The sequence below is a fragment of the Mobula birostris genome, chromosome 14, assembly GCF_030028105.1.
Source record: "Mobula birostris isolate sMobBir1 chromosome 14, sMobBir1.hap1, whole genome shotgun sequence".
NCBI classification, from domain to species: Eukaryota; Metazoa; Chordata; class Chondrichthyes; order Myliobatiformes; family Myliobatidae; genus Mobula; species Mobula birostris.
Genome location: NC_092383.1, coordinates 71,549,263 through 71,566,863, shown reverse-complemented (window position 1 = coordinate 71,566,863; position 17,601 = coordinate 71,549,263). Strand labels below are relative to the sequence as shown.

The window sequence follows — 17,601 nt, the reverse complement described above, 5'->3', positions numbered from 1 at the left end:
AATGCATATAATGGACTGCCTATATTGTCTTCTTTCATGAAATAGTGTCAACATTTTTCTGCTTTTTAATTCATCATTTCTTGGTCCAAATGAATGATAGAACACACGCATATGCAACTGATGCTGTTTGCTCTAAGCACAGTGAGGTGTCTCATGGCCACACAAACAGTTGCATGCTCCAAATCTTCATTTTCATTGTAACATTTGATATGATTGTTGATGCCTTCAAATTTTTTATACTTCCTAATTTGCTGAAGTGGGGAAATCATTTCATATTCACTCCCAGCCATTTCTCGCACCTCTGAGTCTGAATGATTGAAATCACAGTGAGCAAAATAGTTCTGAATTGTCTTACTGCTAATTTCTCACCAACTATCAGTGACAGAAATTACTGCTTTTTGAAGACAAACACATGCAACTGATGCCATTTAAAAACTGTTCGCTCTAAGCACGGTGTAGTGTCTAACGGCCACACGAGCACATGCAACTGACTAGTTAAAAACTGGTCAGCAAGTTTTCACCCCAACTGAGTGGCATAGTGTCCCAAATAAACAAAGGAAACCCCAGATATTTTCTCATTTAGTTTTTGTTTTTTTTAAAGGTTGTCCCAAATAAGTGGCTGTCCCAAATAATTGGAATCCACTGTATTGTCTTCAAGCACTCTGAGACAGGGAAAATTAGTCATTCAGTAGTTAAACTTTAACTACTGGATTGTTAAAGGGATGACCAAGGCTTCCAATAACCTATATAATGATTTCAGATAATAGTGCTTGTAGTCTTAATTCATGACAAATGATCTGTTTTCCTGATTTTGTCAAGTGAGTCCAAAGTGTTCGAATTGCTGGGACAATAGAGATGTAATAACAACCTTCCTTTATGCTGCTTTGGTCCTGACAGGCTCTGTGCCAACTACCATTTGAAGTCACATGGAGTCATTGATGTTAGACCCTACCTTATCTTTCTTTCTCGTTCAATTATGCCTAGCGTGAACGCATTTCTTCTCACACTGACAAACTACTGCAGTTTCTTTCTTTCTGTAAACCCCATCACCTTCCAATTTCTTAAATTATTTGCTGCTTCAGGAGTCTAGTGCACAATGTGCCACACACCGTACCTCCTGGTATCTCCAATACGACTATTCATTCCGGTTAGTGGCTATTAAGGAGAACAATGAGCAGGATTTTTTTTGTATGTTAAGGACATAAACATTTGTTTATACAATTTAGAAGAAATAAAAGGAAACAAAGTTCCTAAAACCGAACCCAAAGAAGACCTTGTAATGAATTACATTCAAGATTTACCCAATGTGGATTTAAAGATACATCCAAATCTCCTAACCAAAATTTTAAGTATCGAATATTAATTGCCCAATAATAAAATCTAAAATTTGGGAGGGCGAGCCCCCCCCTCCTTTTTAGATTTCTGTAAATACCTTTTACCTAGCCTAGGATTTTTGTTCTGCCATATATATGAGGAAATTTTTGAATCAACATTATCGAAAAAAGATTTTGGGATAAAAATTGGAACCGGTTGAAATACATATAGAAATTTGGGCAAAATAATCATCTTAATAGCATTAATCTGACCAATCAAAGACAAAGAAATTGGTGACCATTTAGTAAACAAAAGTTTAATCTGATCAATTAAAGGTAAAAAATTAGCTTTAAATAAGCCTTTATACCTCTTCGTAATTATTATCCCTAAATATATAAATGAGTCAGTAACCAATTTAAAAGGTAAACATCCATAAATAGGTACCTGCTTATTTAGGGGAAATAATTCAATCTTATTAAAATTCAATTTGTAGCCAGAAAAATTACTAAATTGAGCCAACAAAGCTAGAATAGTAGGAATTGACTTCTCCGGATTAGAGATATATAATAACAAATCATCTGCATATAGTAAACAACAGGAATTCTGCAGATGCTGGAAATTCAAGCAACACACATCAAAGTTCCTGTCCGCCAGAGAAAGCAGGATCTCCGAGTGGCCACACATTTTAATTCCACATCCCATTCCCATTCTGACATGTCCATCCACGGCCTCCTCTACTGCAAAGATGAAGCCACACTCAGGTTGGAGGAACAGCACCTTATATTCCGTCTGGGTAGCCTCCAACCTGATGGCATGAACATCGACTTCTCTAACTTCCGCTAGGCCCCACCTCCCCCTCGTACCCCATCTGTTACTTATTTTTATGCACACATTCTTTCTCTCACTCTCCTTTTTTTCCCTCTGTCCCTCTGAATATACCTCTTGCTCATCCTCTGGGTTCCCCCCCCTTGTCTTTCTTCCCGGACCTCCTGTCCCATGATCCTCTCGTATCCCCTTTTGCCTATCACCTGTCCAGCTCTTGGCTCCATCCCTCCCCCTCCTGTCTTCCCCTATCATTTTGGATCTCCCCCTCCCCCTCCAACTTTCAAATCCCTTACTCACTCTTCCTTCATTTAGTCCTGACGAAGAGTCTCGGCCTGAAACGTCGACTGCACCTCTTCCTAGAGATGCTGCCTGGCGTGCTGTGTTCACCAGCAACTTTGATGTATGTGTGTTATCTGCATATAGTGATAATTTATTTATTTCGTTTCCGTGGGTAATACCAAAAATATTGGGCGAGTCACGGATAGCAATTGCTAAAGGTTCAAGGGTGATATTAAATAGTAAAGGACTAAGAGGGCATCCTTGCCTAGTACCACGAAAAAGATGAAAAAAGGGAGATCTTTGATTATTAGTACAAACTGAAGCTACCGGGGAATAATATAACAATTTAATCCAAGATATAAACGTCAAACTAAAATTAAATTTCTCGAGCACACTAAATAAATAAGGCCATTCAACTCTGTCAAAGGCTTTCTCAGCATCTAATGAGATAATACATTCTGGGGTAATAAGTGAGGGGATATAAACAATATACATTAACCTCCTAATATTAAAGGATGAATAATGATTTTTAATAAAGATTTTTTGGGTTCAATCAATTTATTTTAGTAAGTCCTATTATATCTAATTTCCTTTTTCAACCTTCCACTATGGATCAAGCTTACTTTGACTAGAAAACCAAAGGTATAGTACGTTTTCGTGATTTAGGTTGGATAATTGTTTCATGTCTTTTGATCAACTTTCTAATAAATATAACTTACCCAGATCTCACTTTTTTAGATACCTACAGATTAGAAACTTTTTAATTACTGCTTCTCCTAATTTTCCACACTCATATCCAATGGATACTTTGGAAAAAATTTTAGATCTAACTCTCTCTCAGAAAAGTGTTGTAGCAATTATTTATAACATAATTATGAATTTATGTCCTGATGTTTCCAATAAAATTAAAGCTGATTGGGAAAGAGAACTTAAGATTACTATACCGATTGAAAAATGGGAAAAAATTCTTCAATTGGTTAATTCATCCTCTATATCTGCTAAACATGTGTTGATACAGTTTAAAGTAGTGCACAGCGCTCATATGTCCAAAGATAAACTATCTCGTTATTATTCTTATATTAATCCTATATATGATAGATGTCATTCCGAGATAGCCTCTTTAACTCACATGTTTTGGTTATGTCCTTTGTTGGAAAAATATTGGAAAGATACTTTTGATATTATTTCAACCGTTTTGAATATAGACTTACAACCTCATCCAATTACTGCTATTTTTGGATTACCAATGATAGACTCAAATCATTTAACATCTTCAGCACGCTGGATGATTGCATTTCTTACTTTAGTGGTTAGAAGATCCATTTTGCTGAATTGGAAAGAGATTAACCCTCCTACTGTATTTCACTGGTTTTCACAAACTATGTTGTGTTTGAATGTGGAAAAAATTAGAAGTGTGGTTTATGACCCTTCCATTAACTTTGAAAAAACTTGGAGGCCATTTATTCAGCATTTTCATATGATGTAATTTGACCATTTCCAAACTTACTTCACTTCTCTGTACTGTTGGTTGAGAGGAATGGAGTCATTGACACTAAGGTTTTCTTCTCTTCCATTTTTACTTTGTTAGAATTGCCCAAGTCTTTTTAGTTTAGTTGACTAATTCTGTTTAGTTTTTTTTTGGGGTAGGGTTTGTTTTTTTTTCTATTTTTTTTCTTTTTCATGATTTTTCTCCAGTTTTTTTTTGTCCTGTACTATTCATTATCCTACACGATTGGGAGTTTTGTCAATTTATACAACTTGGTTTTATAATTACTCATTTTAAGTATAACAATGTATTTCCAACAATTTGTATTATTGCTAAGTTATGTTTATATTTTATGAAACTATAAAAAGATTGAAAAAGAAAGAAAGGACATTAACAGTATCTAGGCTAGGCAGAGAAGCTATGGGCAAAGTGCTAGAAAATAGGATTAGCATAGATATGTACTGAAGGGCTGGCATGGGCACAGTACACTATAAGGTCCTTTTACTGTGTTGCATGTCTCTATGATTAAATGACTCTAAAAGATTATCATCAAAGCACTCACTGGCTGACTAGCAATTCCCATAATAGGAATATAATATAAAAGGCCTTTGCTGTGAAAAAAATCTTTTTATATTTGTGTTATCTCTAAGAATATATCATAAACATGGCATTTTATTGTCAGAAATGCACAAGGAATCAAATGCAAGAGTGATTCGATATGCCCAATGCAGAAATGAAACAGAAACCAATACGCAAAAATAGACTAAAATTACCATACAAGAGTGAATATTTTCATTCCCTGAATGGATTTGCAAATGCAAGGGGAAAATCAAAGTGCATACAGAAATATAAATTGCCACTTAAATGTTGGTTGCAAATTTAAAAGTAATTTTAATTATTCAGTCATATGCCTAACAAAACGAAAGTAATATAAATTCTGAATTGAATGAATAAAAATTAGCTTGCTAACCAAAATATCTTCTGGTTTTCTTTTACAGATGCAGAATTTTCAATTTTTACTTCAGATTTCCAATATTTGTAGTTATTACTCTTTCTCAACCATGCAACTGGAGTTGACAATTATCTGAAGAATATAGGGTATATTGTGCCAATAATTCCTTCCAACATACTGGTAACATCCTTCATTTATAAATAACCATGATTACAAATAGTTTACTGGAACACTCACTTGATGAAGCATTGTAAGGATTGTTATTAAAAGGATGAGGAAGACATTTTTTAGCCAGAGGGAGGCAAATCTGTGGAGTTCTTTGCCAAGTCATTGGGTATATTTAAAGCTGAGGTTGATCGGTTCTTGATTAGTAAGGGTGTCAAAGGTTATGGGAAGAAGACAGGAGAATGGGTTTGAGAGGGAAAGTAAATCAGAGGAGCAGACCCAATGGAATGATAGGCCTGATTCTGGTCCTATGTCTTATGGTCTTAAGTGTCAACAGGTCATAGTATTTACATATCCACACTAGACCAAACATGCTGCAATTACATGCTGTCCTACTCTCTGCTCCCTCTACTCTCCCTTCGCCTTTTCCCACGCGTGATTCCCCTCTCCCTGCACCTTCCCCATTCTCAGTCCACAATAGAGACCCATATCAGAATCAGGTTTATCATCACTCACATGTCATGATTTTTTTTTCTCTGGCAGCAGTACAATGTAATACATAACATTATTACAGTGCTATGCAAAAGTCTTAGGCACCCTAGCTATATACTTTGTTTGTGCCTAAGACTTTTGGTTCAGTACTGTACATGATAAATTTATTAATTATTTCTAAAATCTGATATTTGTTAGGGTCTGTCAAATCAAACTGTCACGTTATAATTGCTCTAAACCAATGGCAGTACTTTAACGGAGAAAAAAAATAAAAAAGTATCTGTTTAATGGAGAAATTTTCACTGAGAAATTATATGGCATCCCCCATTCATTGTAAAGTGTTGTATGATCCAAAACTGATCATTTTGGAATTGATAGCATTAATCATCATTTTCAGATGAAACAACCCCATAAGTAAAATTTCACATAAAATATCCGGAGAAACTCCACAGAAATTTGAAATTTATCCTCTTTGGTTCAAATCTCGATTGATTTCATTCATCTGATGATTCTGAGATGAGCAATATAACACACTAAGCTTCCAATTTGTAACAGATAAAGAAAAGTTTTGATCAAGGGCGAGTCTTTGAGAAGTGAGGGAAGCCATACTCAAAAATGTTTTGAAATGGATATGTCATTAATTTTGCTGGTTACTACAGAAGTTTGTAGCAAATTTTGCATTTAAAAACTGATTTTCTGTACTTTTGTATGAAATGATGAAATAGCTTATTCTGCACAATTTTCTACAACTTAAACATTGGAATTTGCTATTAATATCATTGTAACCTTCTGAAAGTTAATGTAATTCACTAAAACACAACAAATGATACAATACTATTTAGCCTTTTACTTTTCCTAATCTTGTATGAAGAAATTTCTAGTCCTATTTTAGTAAAAATATTGTGAAAATAAAATCAATTGACTTCAGTATCGTAGCACAGGAACTACAGCCACATTAACTATGATGTTGTATTCACTGCTTCCAGACACTGCTGAGAATACACAGTGTGTGTGATGCAACAGGACATCTCAGGGATATTTGGGGCCAAAGTCCCACAATCTTGCTTTGCTTCCCCGTAAGTAACAACCTACCTAAAGTAGCTATGGGAGCTACCTGTTTAATGTTCTTGCTCTCAATAAACTGTAGTCGCTTATACTAAATGTTGTCCCTGAAGCTCTATTCACCCAGACAATTCTGAAACCAATGGTGTTGAGGCACCTGGAGAATTGTTACAGTGAATAACTCCATGTTTATTAACTCATTTGTGGTTGTCTACAAGAGACACTGCCACAAGAAAACAGCAAGGATCACCACCATCCAGACCATGTCCTCTTCTTGCCGTTGCATTCAGGAAGGAGGTAGAGGAGCCTTGGTCCCACACCACCAGGTTCAGGAACAGTTATTACCCTTCAACCATCAGGCTCCTGAACCAGCATGGATAACTTCACTCACCTCAACTCTGAATTGATTCCACAATCTATGGATGCATTTTCAAGGTGTCTACAATTCATGTTCTCAATATTATTTATTTATTTGTTTCTTTGTATTTGCACAGTTTATCTTTTACACACTGATTGTTTGTCAGTCTTTGTGTGCAGTTTTTCATTGATTCTATTCTATTTCTTCATTCTACTGTGAATGTGCGCAAGAAACACACTTCGTACTTTGATAATAAATTCACTTCAAACTTTGTACATTAAACAGACAACAAAGTACCAGTGATGCACTGAAGTCAATCAAACTAAATTTCAGAAGCTGTGTATAACATCTAACTACTGCCATTCTGTGCATTTAGTACAATTCTGCCCATCAAATCATCATTTTAATTCTTGGTCCAATTTTTTTCTTCTGCACTCTATTCTTCACTGATAATACCATTACAATAAGGTTCAATGCAAGCTCTCGGGACAGCACTTCATCTTCCAAGCCAGTACGTTGCAGCAATTTGACTTGAGTTTAGCAATTTCAGATAACCAGAACTTCAGAATTTCTTTATAGATTTCAGATTTCTGAAATTCACAGTGCTTTTTTTCCTAACAATACTTCAGCTCCATACTTCAATTTTTTTTTTTACAGGATTATCTTTAGCTTCCCCCTATTTGTCCCACCACCACAGCCACCATTTAGTCATATGTTCGCTCCTGCCTTCTACCTGGTATTTCTGCAGAAGTTCTTACGTAGCTAGCTTCTAGTCAACATTGACCCCAAAGCACTGATGGTGGGGACAGTAATGATAAAGTTATTAAATGTGATGGGTAAGTAGATTTTTCTCTTGTTGCAGATGCTCAGCACATGCATTAAAAGCCACTTATCAGTGTGTTCTCAAAGTTGTCTACACTTACTGAGCAGCCGTGGCATGACTTGAAACTTGCTCAAACATCAGGAAGCATATCCACTTATGCAACATTTTTGTTAAAGGAATAGCAGAAAATAATTGAAAATAGGACTACTGCCCTAAGAGGCTCTTTTACATATACCATTAAACTGCCAACACAACCACCATTTTTCTTTGTATAAATGATGTGTTCGATCACTGTAAAGAATTCCAATTCACTTTCATTTTACGAAGGCTCGTTGATTCCCCATTTTGTGAAGACTAACTTCTATTATGTTATGTCATGAAGAGAGCCTTTTTGGAGTAAAGATGCTTGCATATTGTCTTCTGCATTCAGATGTCTTCTGGTATCAATGCAGATGGGGATATTATTGAACCTTTTCCACACATTAGTTGTTTAATTGTCTTGCACCATTTATAAACAGGAGAGAAATTGCTTCCTGAGACTGGCTCAGATGGATTCTCCGGCCATGTTCTCAGATTCTGGCTGAACCAGCTGTCAGGAGCATTTGCAGACATCTTTAATTTCTCCCCACTCCCATCAGAGTTTCTCACCAGCTTTAAGAAGACAACTGTCACAGTGCTAGAGGAAAACAAGGAAATGGCCATTGAAGCTTGATGGCTCTGACATCCATCATGATGTAAAATGAGAGGCTCATTATGCCACACATCAACTCCAGCTACCCAGACAATCATGATCAACTGCAATTCTCCTCCCTCCAAAACAAGTCTACAGTAGATGTCATCTCCCTGGCCCTACATTCACTCTTGAACATCAATATGATAAAGACACCTCTATCACATTACTATTTATTGATTATATCTCCACCTTTAATATCATAATTCTAAACAAACTCATTCCCAACCTCCTCAGCCCAGGATTCCGTAACTGGAACATTAACTTCTTGATAAACAGATTACACTGTTTAAGAACAGGTAACCAGATCTATATTATCCTGGTGCTCCACAAGGCTGTGTCCTCAACTTCTTACTATACGGCCTACACACTCGCAATTGTGTGGCCAAATCCTGCTCTAACTCCATTTACAAGTGTGCAGATGACACTGCCTTTCTGGCCAGATCTCAAACAACAATGAAACAAGAATACAGGAAGGAGATAAGAAGCCTAGTGGCATAATGTCATGACAATAGCTTCTTCCTAATGACAAGATAGTGAAGGAGCTAGTCAGTGACTTCAGGAAGTGACGTGAAACGTACATCTATATCTATATCAATGATGCTAAGGTGGAGATGGTTGAGAGCTTCAAATTCCAAGGTCTAAATACCACCAACAATTTGTCCTGGTCCAGCCATGTAGACATTATGGCCAAAAAAGCACAGCTAGCCCTTTAGTTCCTCAGAAGTCAAGGAAATTCAGCATGTTCCTGATGACTCTCACCAATTTTTACAAATACACCTTAGAAAGTATCTTATCCAGAAGCATTACAGCTTGGTATGGCCACACCTCTGGCAAGACCACAAGAAATTGCAGAGCGTTGTAAATGCAGCCCAGTCTATAATGCAAATTAGTCTCTTGACTCCATCCACTTCCTGTTGCCAAGGGAAAGCAGTCAATCAACAAACTACCCACCCCCTGTCATCTTCTCATCTTCCTCCACTCCATATCGGGCAAAAAAGACAAGAGTTTGAGAACACACATCACCAGGTTCAAGGACGAATTCTGTCCCTCTGTTATCAGATTCCTGAACTGACCTTTCAACTAATAACTATGAACCATTGATCTAACAATCTACCTCATAGTTGTATACCTGCACTGCACTTTCTCTCGAGCAGCAACCACCTTATTTTACAAACTCTCCTTTAACCATCTTGAGGTAGTAATATACAGCATGATCTCTCTGGATGGCACATAAAGAAAATCTTTACTGTATCTTGGTACAAGTGACCATAATAAACCAATACCAAAATGAATCAGCGCTGATGAAAAGAAAATATTGCAGATATTTGCCAGTAATTACAAAGGTAACGGATGACCAAAAATGATTGCTCCATCAACAGTTCATACTGCTTCTAGAATACAGAGCACAAGACTCTCTAACTATTTATTCCTTCTCTGGAAGTTTAAGTTCTGTGCTCTTATATCTTGAACCTCAAACATTATACAATTAACTTCAAGAACAATCATCCTGTTGTATTTCATATAAAACTAGAGTGGTGATAACTTCTCTGCATCACAGAAGCCAACATCCCCCTAAGTACATTTGATCACATCACGTTGAGTTTTCAAATTAGTTGCAACAAGAGGTATATTCAACTTTGTTCCCAATGCCTATACTGGCTATGCACCTCCTTTTCTTAACCAGGGCCTCAATATCTCTTGACTATCAAGGCCCCTACACCTGTTATCTTTACCTTTTATTTTGACAGACACATACAAGCTTTGTACTCTCAAAATTTCACTTTTCAAGGCCTCCCACTTACCAGGTATACCCTTGGCAGAAAATAAGCCTGTCCCACTCCACACTTCCCAGATTCTTTCTGATACCATCAAAATTGGACTTTCTCCAATTTAGGATATCAACTACAGATAGGATCTAACTTTTTGCACATCTACTTTGAAACTCATGGCATTGTAATCACTAGATGCAAAGTGTTCCCCTACACAAACTTCTGTCACCTGCCCTGTCTCATTCCAAATAGCAGATCAGGTATCGTGCACTCTCTCGTTGGGACTTCTACGTACCGATTAAGGATACTTTCCTGGACACATTTGACAAACTCTATCCCATCTATTCCTTTTACAATAAGGGAATCCCAGTCAATACGTGGAAATTTAAAATCACCTACTATAACAACCTTATGTTTTTTGCAACAGTCAGCGATCTCTCTGCAAATATGTTCCTCTAAATCTCTCAGACATTTGGGTGGTCTGTAATTTAGCACCATTAATGGAAGGCACAGGGTATATACATCCCAAAGAGGAAGAAGTACTCTAAAAGAAAGATGACAAAACCATAGCTAACAAGATGAGTCAAAGTCAACATAAAAGCCGAAGGCAGAGCATATAATAGACCAAAAATCAGGGTGAAGTTCGAGGATTGGGAAGCTTTTAAAAACCAACGAAAAAACAACTAGAAAGGTCATTAAGAATGCAAAGACGGAATACGAAAGTAAACTAGCCAATAATATTAAAAAAGGATACCAAAGCTTCTTCAGATACATAAAGTGTAAAAGACAGTGAAGAGTGGATATCAGACCACTGGAAAATGATGCTGGAGATGTTGTAATGGGGGACAATGAAATAGCAGATGAACTGAATAAGTATTTTGCATCAGTCTTCACTTTGGAAGACATTGGCAGGGGCATGAAGTGTGTGAAGTTACCATTACCAGGAAGAAGATTCTTGGGAAACTGAAAGGTCTGAAGTTAGATAAGTCACATGGACCAGATGGTGTACACCCCAGAGTTCTGAAAGAGATGACTGAACAGATTGTGGAAGCATTAGTAACGATCTTTCAAGAATCACTAGATTCCGGAATGGATCCAAAAGACTGGAAAATTGCAAATATCACTTCAGTCTTTAAGAAAGGAGAGCAGCAGAAGAAAGGAAATTATACGACAGTTAGTCTGACCGCAGTGGTTGAGAAGATGTTGGAGTCCATTATTAATGATGAGTTCTCAGGGTACTTGGAGGCACATGATAAAATTGACCATAGTCAGCATGATTTCCTCAAGGGAAAATCTAGCCTGACAAATCTGTTGGAATTCTTTGAAGAAATAACAAGCAGAATAGACAAAGGAGAATCAGTTGATGTTGTGTACTTGGATTTTCAGAAGGCATTTGACAAGGTGCCACACATTAGGCTGCTTAACATGGTATTACAGAAAAGATTCTAGCATGGATAAAGCAGTGGCTGATTGGCAGGAGGTAAAGAGTGGGAATAACAGGAGTTTTTTCAGGGTGGCTGTCAGTGACTAGTGGTGTTCCACAGGTGTCTGTGGAACAAATTCTTCTTATGTTATATGTCAACGACTTGGATGATGGACTGCCAAGGGTTCTCAACCCGAAACATCGACTGTACTGTTTTCCATAGATGCTGCCTGGCCTGCTGAGTTTCTCCTGCACTGTGTGTGTTGCTCGGTTTTTGTTTGTTAGAATTGATGGCATTGTTGCAAGTTTTGTAGATGATATGAAGATACGTGGAGGGGAAGGTAATTTTGAGGAAGTAGAGTGGTTACAGAAGGACTTAGACAGATTAGGACTGTGAGCAAAGAAATGGCAGATGGAATACAGTGTTGGGAAGTGTATGGTCATGCACTTCGGTAGAAGAAATTAAAGGGTTGACTATTTTATAAGTGGAGAGAAAATACAAAAACCTGAGGTGCAAAGGAACTTGGCTATCCTTGTGTAGGATTCCTTAAAGGTTAATTTGCAGGTTGAGTATGTAGTGAGGAAGGCAAATGCAATGTTAACATTCATTTCAAGAGGACTAGAATATAAAAGCAAGGATGTAATTTTGAGACTTTATAAAGCACTGATGAGGCTCACTTGGAGTATTGTGAGCAGCTTTATGTCCCCTATCTTAGAAAGGATCTGCTAAAACTGGAGAGGTTCAAAGGAGGTTCATGAAATAGACTCCAAGATTGAATGGCTTTTCATATGAAGAGTGTTTGATGGCTCTGGGCCTGTATTCGTTGGAATTCAGAAGAATGAGGGGTCTCATTGAAACCTATCCAATGGTGAAAGGGCTTGATAGAGTAGACGTGGAGAAGATGTGTCCTATGGTGAGAGAGTGTACGACCAGAGGACACAGCCTCAGAATAGAGGGGTGTCCTTTTAGAATGGAGATGAGGAGGAAATTCTTTACCCTGAGAGTGGTGAATCTGTGGAATTCTTTGCTACAGGCAGCTGTGGGGGCCAAGTCTTTATGTGTATTTAAGGCAGAGATTGATAGATTCTTGATTGGTCAGGGCATGAAGGGATTTGAGAGAAGGCAGGAGATTGGGGCTGACAGGAAAATTGGATCAGTCATGATAAAATGGCAGAGCAGACTTAATGGGGCCAAATGGCCCAAATCTGCTCCTATATCTGAAGGTCTTAATGTGATCATATCTTCCTTATTCCTCAATTCCACCCTTAACACATCACTAGACAAGTTCTACAGTCTGTCCTGACTGAGCACTGCTGTGACATTTTCCCTGTCTAGTAACGCCACTCCTCTTCCTTAAATCTCTCCTGTTCTGTCGTGTCTAAAACAACAGAACCCCAGAATATTCAGCTGTCAGTTCTGTCCTTCCGGGAACCAATTCTCACTAATGGCTACAATATCATAATATCATAGATGTTGATTCATGCCCTGTGCTCATTGGCCTTGCATTCGATACTTCTTGCATTGTACACAGTTCAGGACATTAGTCGCACCATGCTCAACCTTTTGGTTCCTGGCTTTGCCTGAGGTATTAACAACATCTGCCTGCACAAACACTGCACTAATTGTTCTGGTACTCCAAAGGAGTACCACACGCCATGTCAGATGATGTGGTTGATGATGGTCTTTCCATGACCATGATTGTTCTTGGCAAATATTTCTACTGGTGTGGTTTGCCATTACCTTCTTATGGGTAGTGTCTTTACAAGAGGGGTAACCCCAGATATTATCAACACTGTTCAGAGATTGTCTGCCTGGCGTCAGAAGTTGCTTAACCAGGACTTGTGATGTGCACCAGCTGCTCATCCAACCATCCACCACCAACTCCCATGACCCTAACTGAGGGGGGGGGGGGGCGCACTAAACAGGTCCCACAAGGGAGACCTGCAGGCTGGCAGAGAAAAGGGGTGCCTTACACCTCCTTTGGTCGAGAAATATCTCCAACCCGCCACTATTGCTGTGCCATGGGCAATTTAACTTTGCTAAAGACACTCCATATACGCTAATTCGTATTGTTGTGGATTTCCCTCTTTATCACTTTTGCATTGAGCATTTCTTGAGCAGAATTGATACTTTGGAGTGGACTGTAGATAAATACTGGACTTGATCCACATTAATTTAGTGGCAAGCTAAAGGCAAGTGCTTAAGTTCAAAGTAAAATTTATTATAAGACCATAAGACAAAGGAGCAGAAGTCGGCCATTCGGTCCATCGAGTCTGCTCCGCCATTCCATCATGAGCTGATCCATTCTCCCACTCCCCCGCCTTCTCACCATAACCTTTGATGAAAGGTTATCAGAGTATATACGTGTCACCATATACAAACCTGCGGGTCTGTTTGATCCTACATACCGTTTTTCTGTAACTCCCAGCCGAACTGTTGCTTAATAGCAGAGGGGATGAAAATGGATATCTACACTAGGATTCATATAATATTTTACCATTTTATTTGGATGTTTCTCATTCTGAAGACGGTAAAATCAGGACAAGTAATTAGTCTCTAAATAATTCCAGCTATATTAATCTAATACCTATTTTGCTGAAATGTATTGCATTTTAATTTCAATTACATTAATTATAAACCTGAAATTTTCTCAGCCTTCCCTAATAAATAAATACTAACCCTTAATATTTTTAGAACTCAGTCAACAGATTTTTTTTCTGATTAATGATGTTGGGAACAGATGCTTATAATTTGATGTAGCTGCAATCAGCTTTGAAAGCCAGAGTGTGGTTAGCTGTGGAGGCCCAGTCATTGTGTATATTTAAAGTGGAGGTTGATAGGTTAGTTATTAGTAAAATTACAGGAAGAAGGCACGTGAATGCTGCTAAGAGGGATAATAAATCAGCCATGATGGAATGGCAGATCAGACTCAATTGCTGAGTGGTCTAATTTTGCTCCTATGTCTTAATTATTAAACATGTTGTAGTTATCATCTTAAGGTCTCCTACTTCTTACCAATATGAGTCACTTACCAATGAAAATGTTGCAAAATTTCCACACTATTTGCACCACATTTAACATTGACACACTCCGACTCTCAACTGGAAAGTTCAAAATAATTGAAGTGATTGGAGTGAAAAAATTTGGCTTTCAAGAAATCAGGATAATAGTCTAACAGTTTTAACAGACAAGGTTGTGAAATATTGCTGTGAATTTCTGATGAAGTATCATCTGCCACATGCAAAGCCTTCTTTATCAATGTGATTTCTCAAGATTGCATGCAAGAAATAGTTGGGAATTAAAATCCCTTTGCTTAAAAGTTTGTTTAACTTTCATGAAAATTGAGTAAAGTTGCAAAAACTCAAATGCAATCATGGTGAGAGAAAAGCTTGTTTTTTTGACAATCTGTTATTTTAAAAGCTTCTTAAGAATGTATTATATTATTCATAAGTTACCTGATTGACATTTACATGGATATTTCCCATTAATACTACCAATGAATATTTGTTTAGAATTATTAACAATCTTCACAAAGTGGCAAAAATGTGTTCTAACACTGATCGCAGCAGAAATTATCTCATCCCTTCTGTTGAACTAATGAACACAAAATCTGTTTGCAAAGATTCCGGCTAGGTGATCAATTCAAGCAGCAGAATGCAATCTCATTATCAAAATCTTTCCCTGGTCGGCAATATACCAAAAGTGCTGAAGATTGAAAAATGGAAACAATTTCATGCTACCGTCTCTGAATTTTAATCTGCCACTTCAGAAAGATGAGATTCATGTACAATCGTAAATGATGCACAATATAATTTGGTTAACTGCTTTGTACGAAAAGAGTTTAAGAAAAGTCTGAAACTAAAATTTGTATCGGCAGAAATTTTAAGTAGCTTTTTTAAATCTCTGTAGCGCTTGTGAAATCAGATCTTCTAATTCAATCTCAGCAGCCCGCTGTTTGTCACTGTCTGTCTTTATCTCCTCAGCAGCAAAAAAATATGGAAGAGAGTTAAAGGAAACCTGGCTCGTGGTATTCAGCCTGCAATGAACAACAGGACTCTTATCAGCTTTGGTTACAGAGTACCTGGGATGCAATTACATAGCTTCCTGAAAGTGTGTTCCGATGTTATGCGATGTTCTTTGTTCTAATTTTTTTTGCCAACCATACACAATGGGCTGGGTTTTCCTTGATATCGACTTGTCTTCTGCCTGCCTCCTGTGAAAATCTTGAAGTTGCATTAACTTATTGCATTCACTTGGCTCCTAATCAATTCTCCACTGCCAAGCCATTCCACAAAGAACAGCCCCCTAGAAGCAGTTAGACCTCCAGTGGCTCAAACTGAGACCCTATCCATGGACTTCCCTCAAGACATTCAAGCTGCTGGAAGGTCTTTCCCATTCACCAAGGTCTCTGATGATCAGAGACATTTAAAAACAGATGAATAATTTGAAGAACTAAAAATAGCTATTTAAAGAGCAATTAATACGTGAATGAATTAAAATCTCATCATTAACTAAAATAACAAAAATAGAACTTTTAAATGGACAAGAACACCATTCAAATTAATGAGGCCAGACATGTCAACCCAGTTCAGTCAGCTCCTCTGCTGAGTTTGATCAGAAATCAGTCTCAGTTCTACCTGAAATCCATCCTAGGTTGCATTATTCTTTTGTGCTCCCACATCTCCCAATGTCCTGGAGGCTACAGTTACCCACAGCTGCCAAGTCAGCCTTCTTTGGCTTTAACTGAGTCTCCACCCATGGACTGCCTCCATGGTTTTCATACGGTGTGAAGGCTTTTTCCATTCTGATGATCAGAGACATTTAGAAACAGTTGAAAAAAATATGTATATTTATATTATTTTAATTGCAAGTATTTGAATGAATTAAAAAATTAACCACAATAATAAACTTTAATCGTTTTAGCATAGATGGCAATCCAGCACAATAGTTCACAAAACAACCCAGCTCTTGTCACTAAATCCATGGCCCAATGAGTAGTCAGATATGTTGGCATCTGACCTCCAGCACGTCCCATCATGCATTACTGTTTGAGTGATTGCCGATATCTAGAGCATGTTGACAGATGACAACAGTGTCAACCAGTCCAATGGAACTATGGTATTCTTTCTCTTCATGTTTCAAATATGCTTACTTGTTCTGTAGATGCCTTTCCACTGTGTTATCCATCTCATTGCTCATTTTCCTATGCACTTAAAGACCATAATTCTAGAAACCTACCTATCGTAGTCACCGTTGCAGAGAGCCCGCACAGGAATGCAAAACTGCTGCCACACAGGATTCAGTGTATTTTTCACCACCTCTGTTTTATGGCAAATTGTGAAGCTAGAAACACAAATAAAAATGAATTCCAAACTGTCAAAGCAACAAATATAATTATTTCTTGTGGAAAGTTTTAGAAAGCTGTGCACATTTATGTCAAAAGTGTCACAAGCACTCTCTTGAAAAAAGTGCATGCCTTACCTTGCAAGACACGTACTAAATTTCATTATCTATGTGATATTAATGAAAGACCAAGTTACATATTCCTTCATATTATTCCCCAAGAGCATTTATGGAGAAAGGCTTTATTTCTAAGTGCATTCTAAAACAATAGTACAGATTTGTATTGTTCTTTGAAATAGATGATGTCTTGAATTAGAGGCAACTACAACATAAAACATTTGTCCTTTTGGACTCTAAGATGATTTCAATCATGATTAATTTTTGGCTTGTTTTGCATATGCATTTGTTATCAGGTCCTCAGCAAAGATTGTTCCAATCAGCAGCTTAATATTCAATTTAATATCAGAGAATTTATACAGTACACAACCTGGAATGTTTTCTCTTTGCAGACATCCACGAAACAAAAAAAATCCCCAAAGAATAAATAACAGAAACATGATACAACCATAATGTTTG

At 37.4% G+C, this 17,601-nt stretch overlaps 1 protein-coding gene across 6 annotated transcripts in view; it reads right to left on the bottom strand.

The window, feature by feature from the left end:
* LOC140209516 (copine-8-like) overlaps nucleotides 1-17,601 on the bottom strand; it is a 669,962-nt gene that overhangs the window by 307,193 nt on the left and 345,168 nt on the right. For all 6 annotated transcript variants that reach the window (XM_072277770.1, XM_072277771.1, XM_072277769.1 and 3 more), the window contains one exon: nucleotides 16,921-17,025. In XM_072277770.1, coding sequence (XP_072133871.1) covers nucleotides 16,921-17,025 — 105 coding nt within the window. The remainder of the gene's footprint in view (nucleotides 1-16,920; nucleotides 17,026-17,601) is intronic.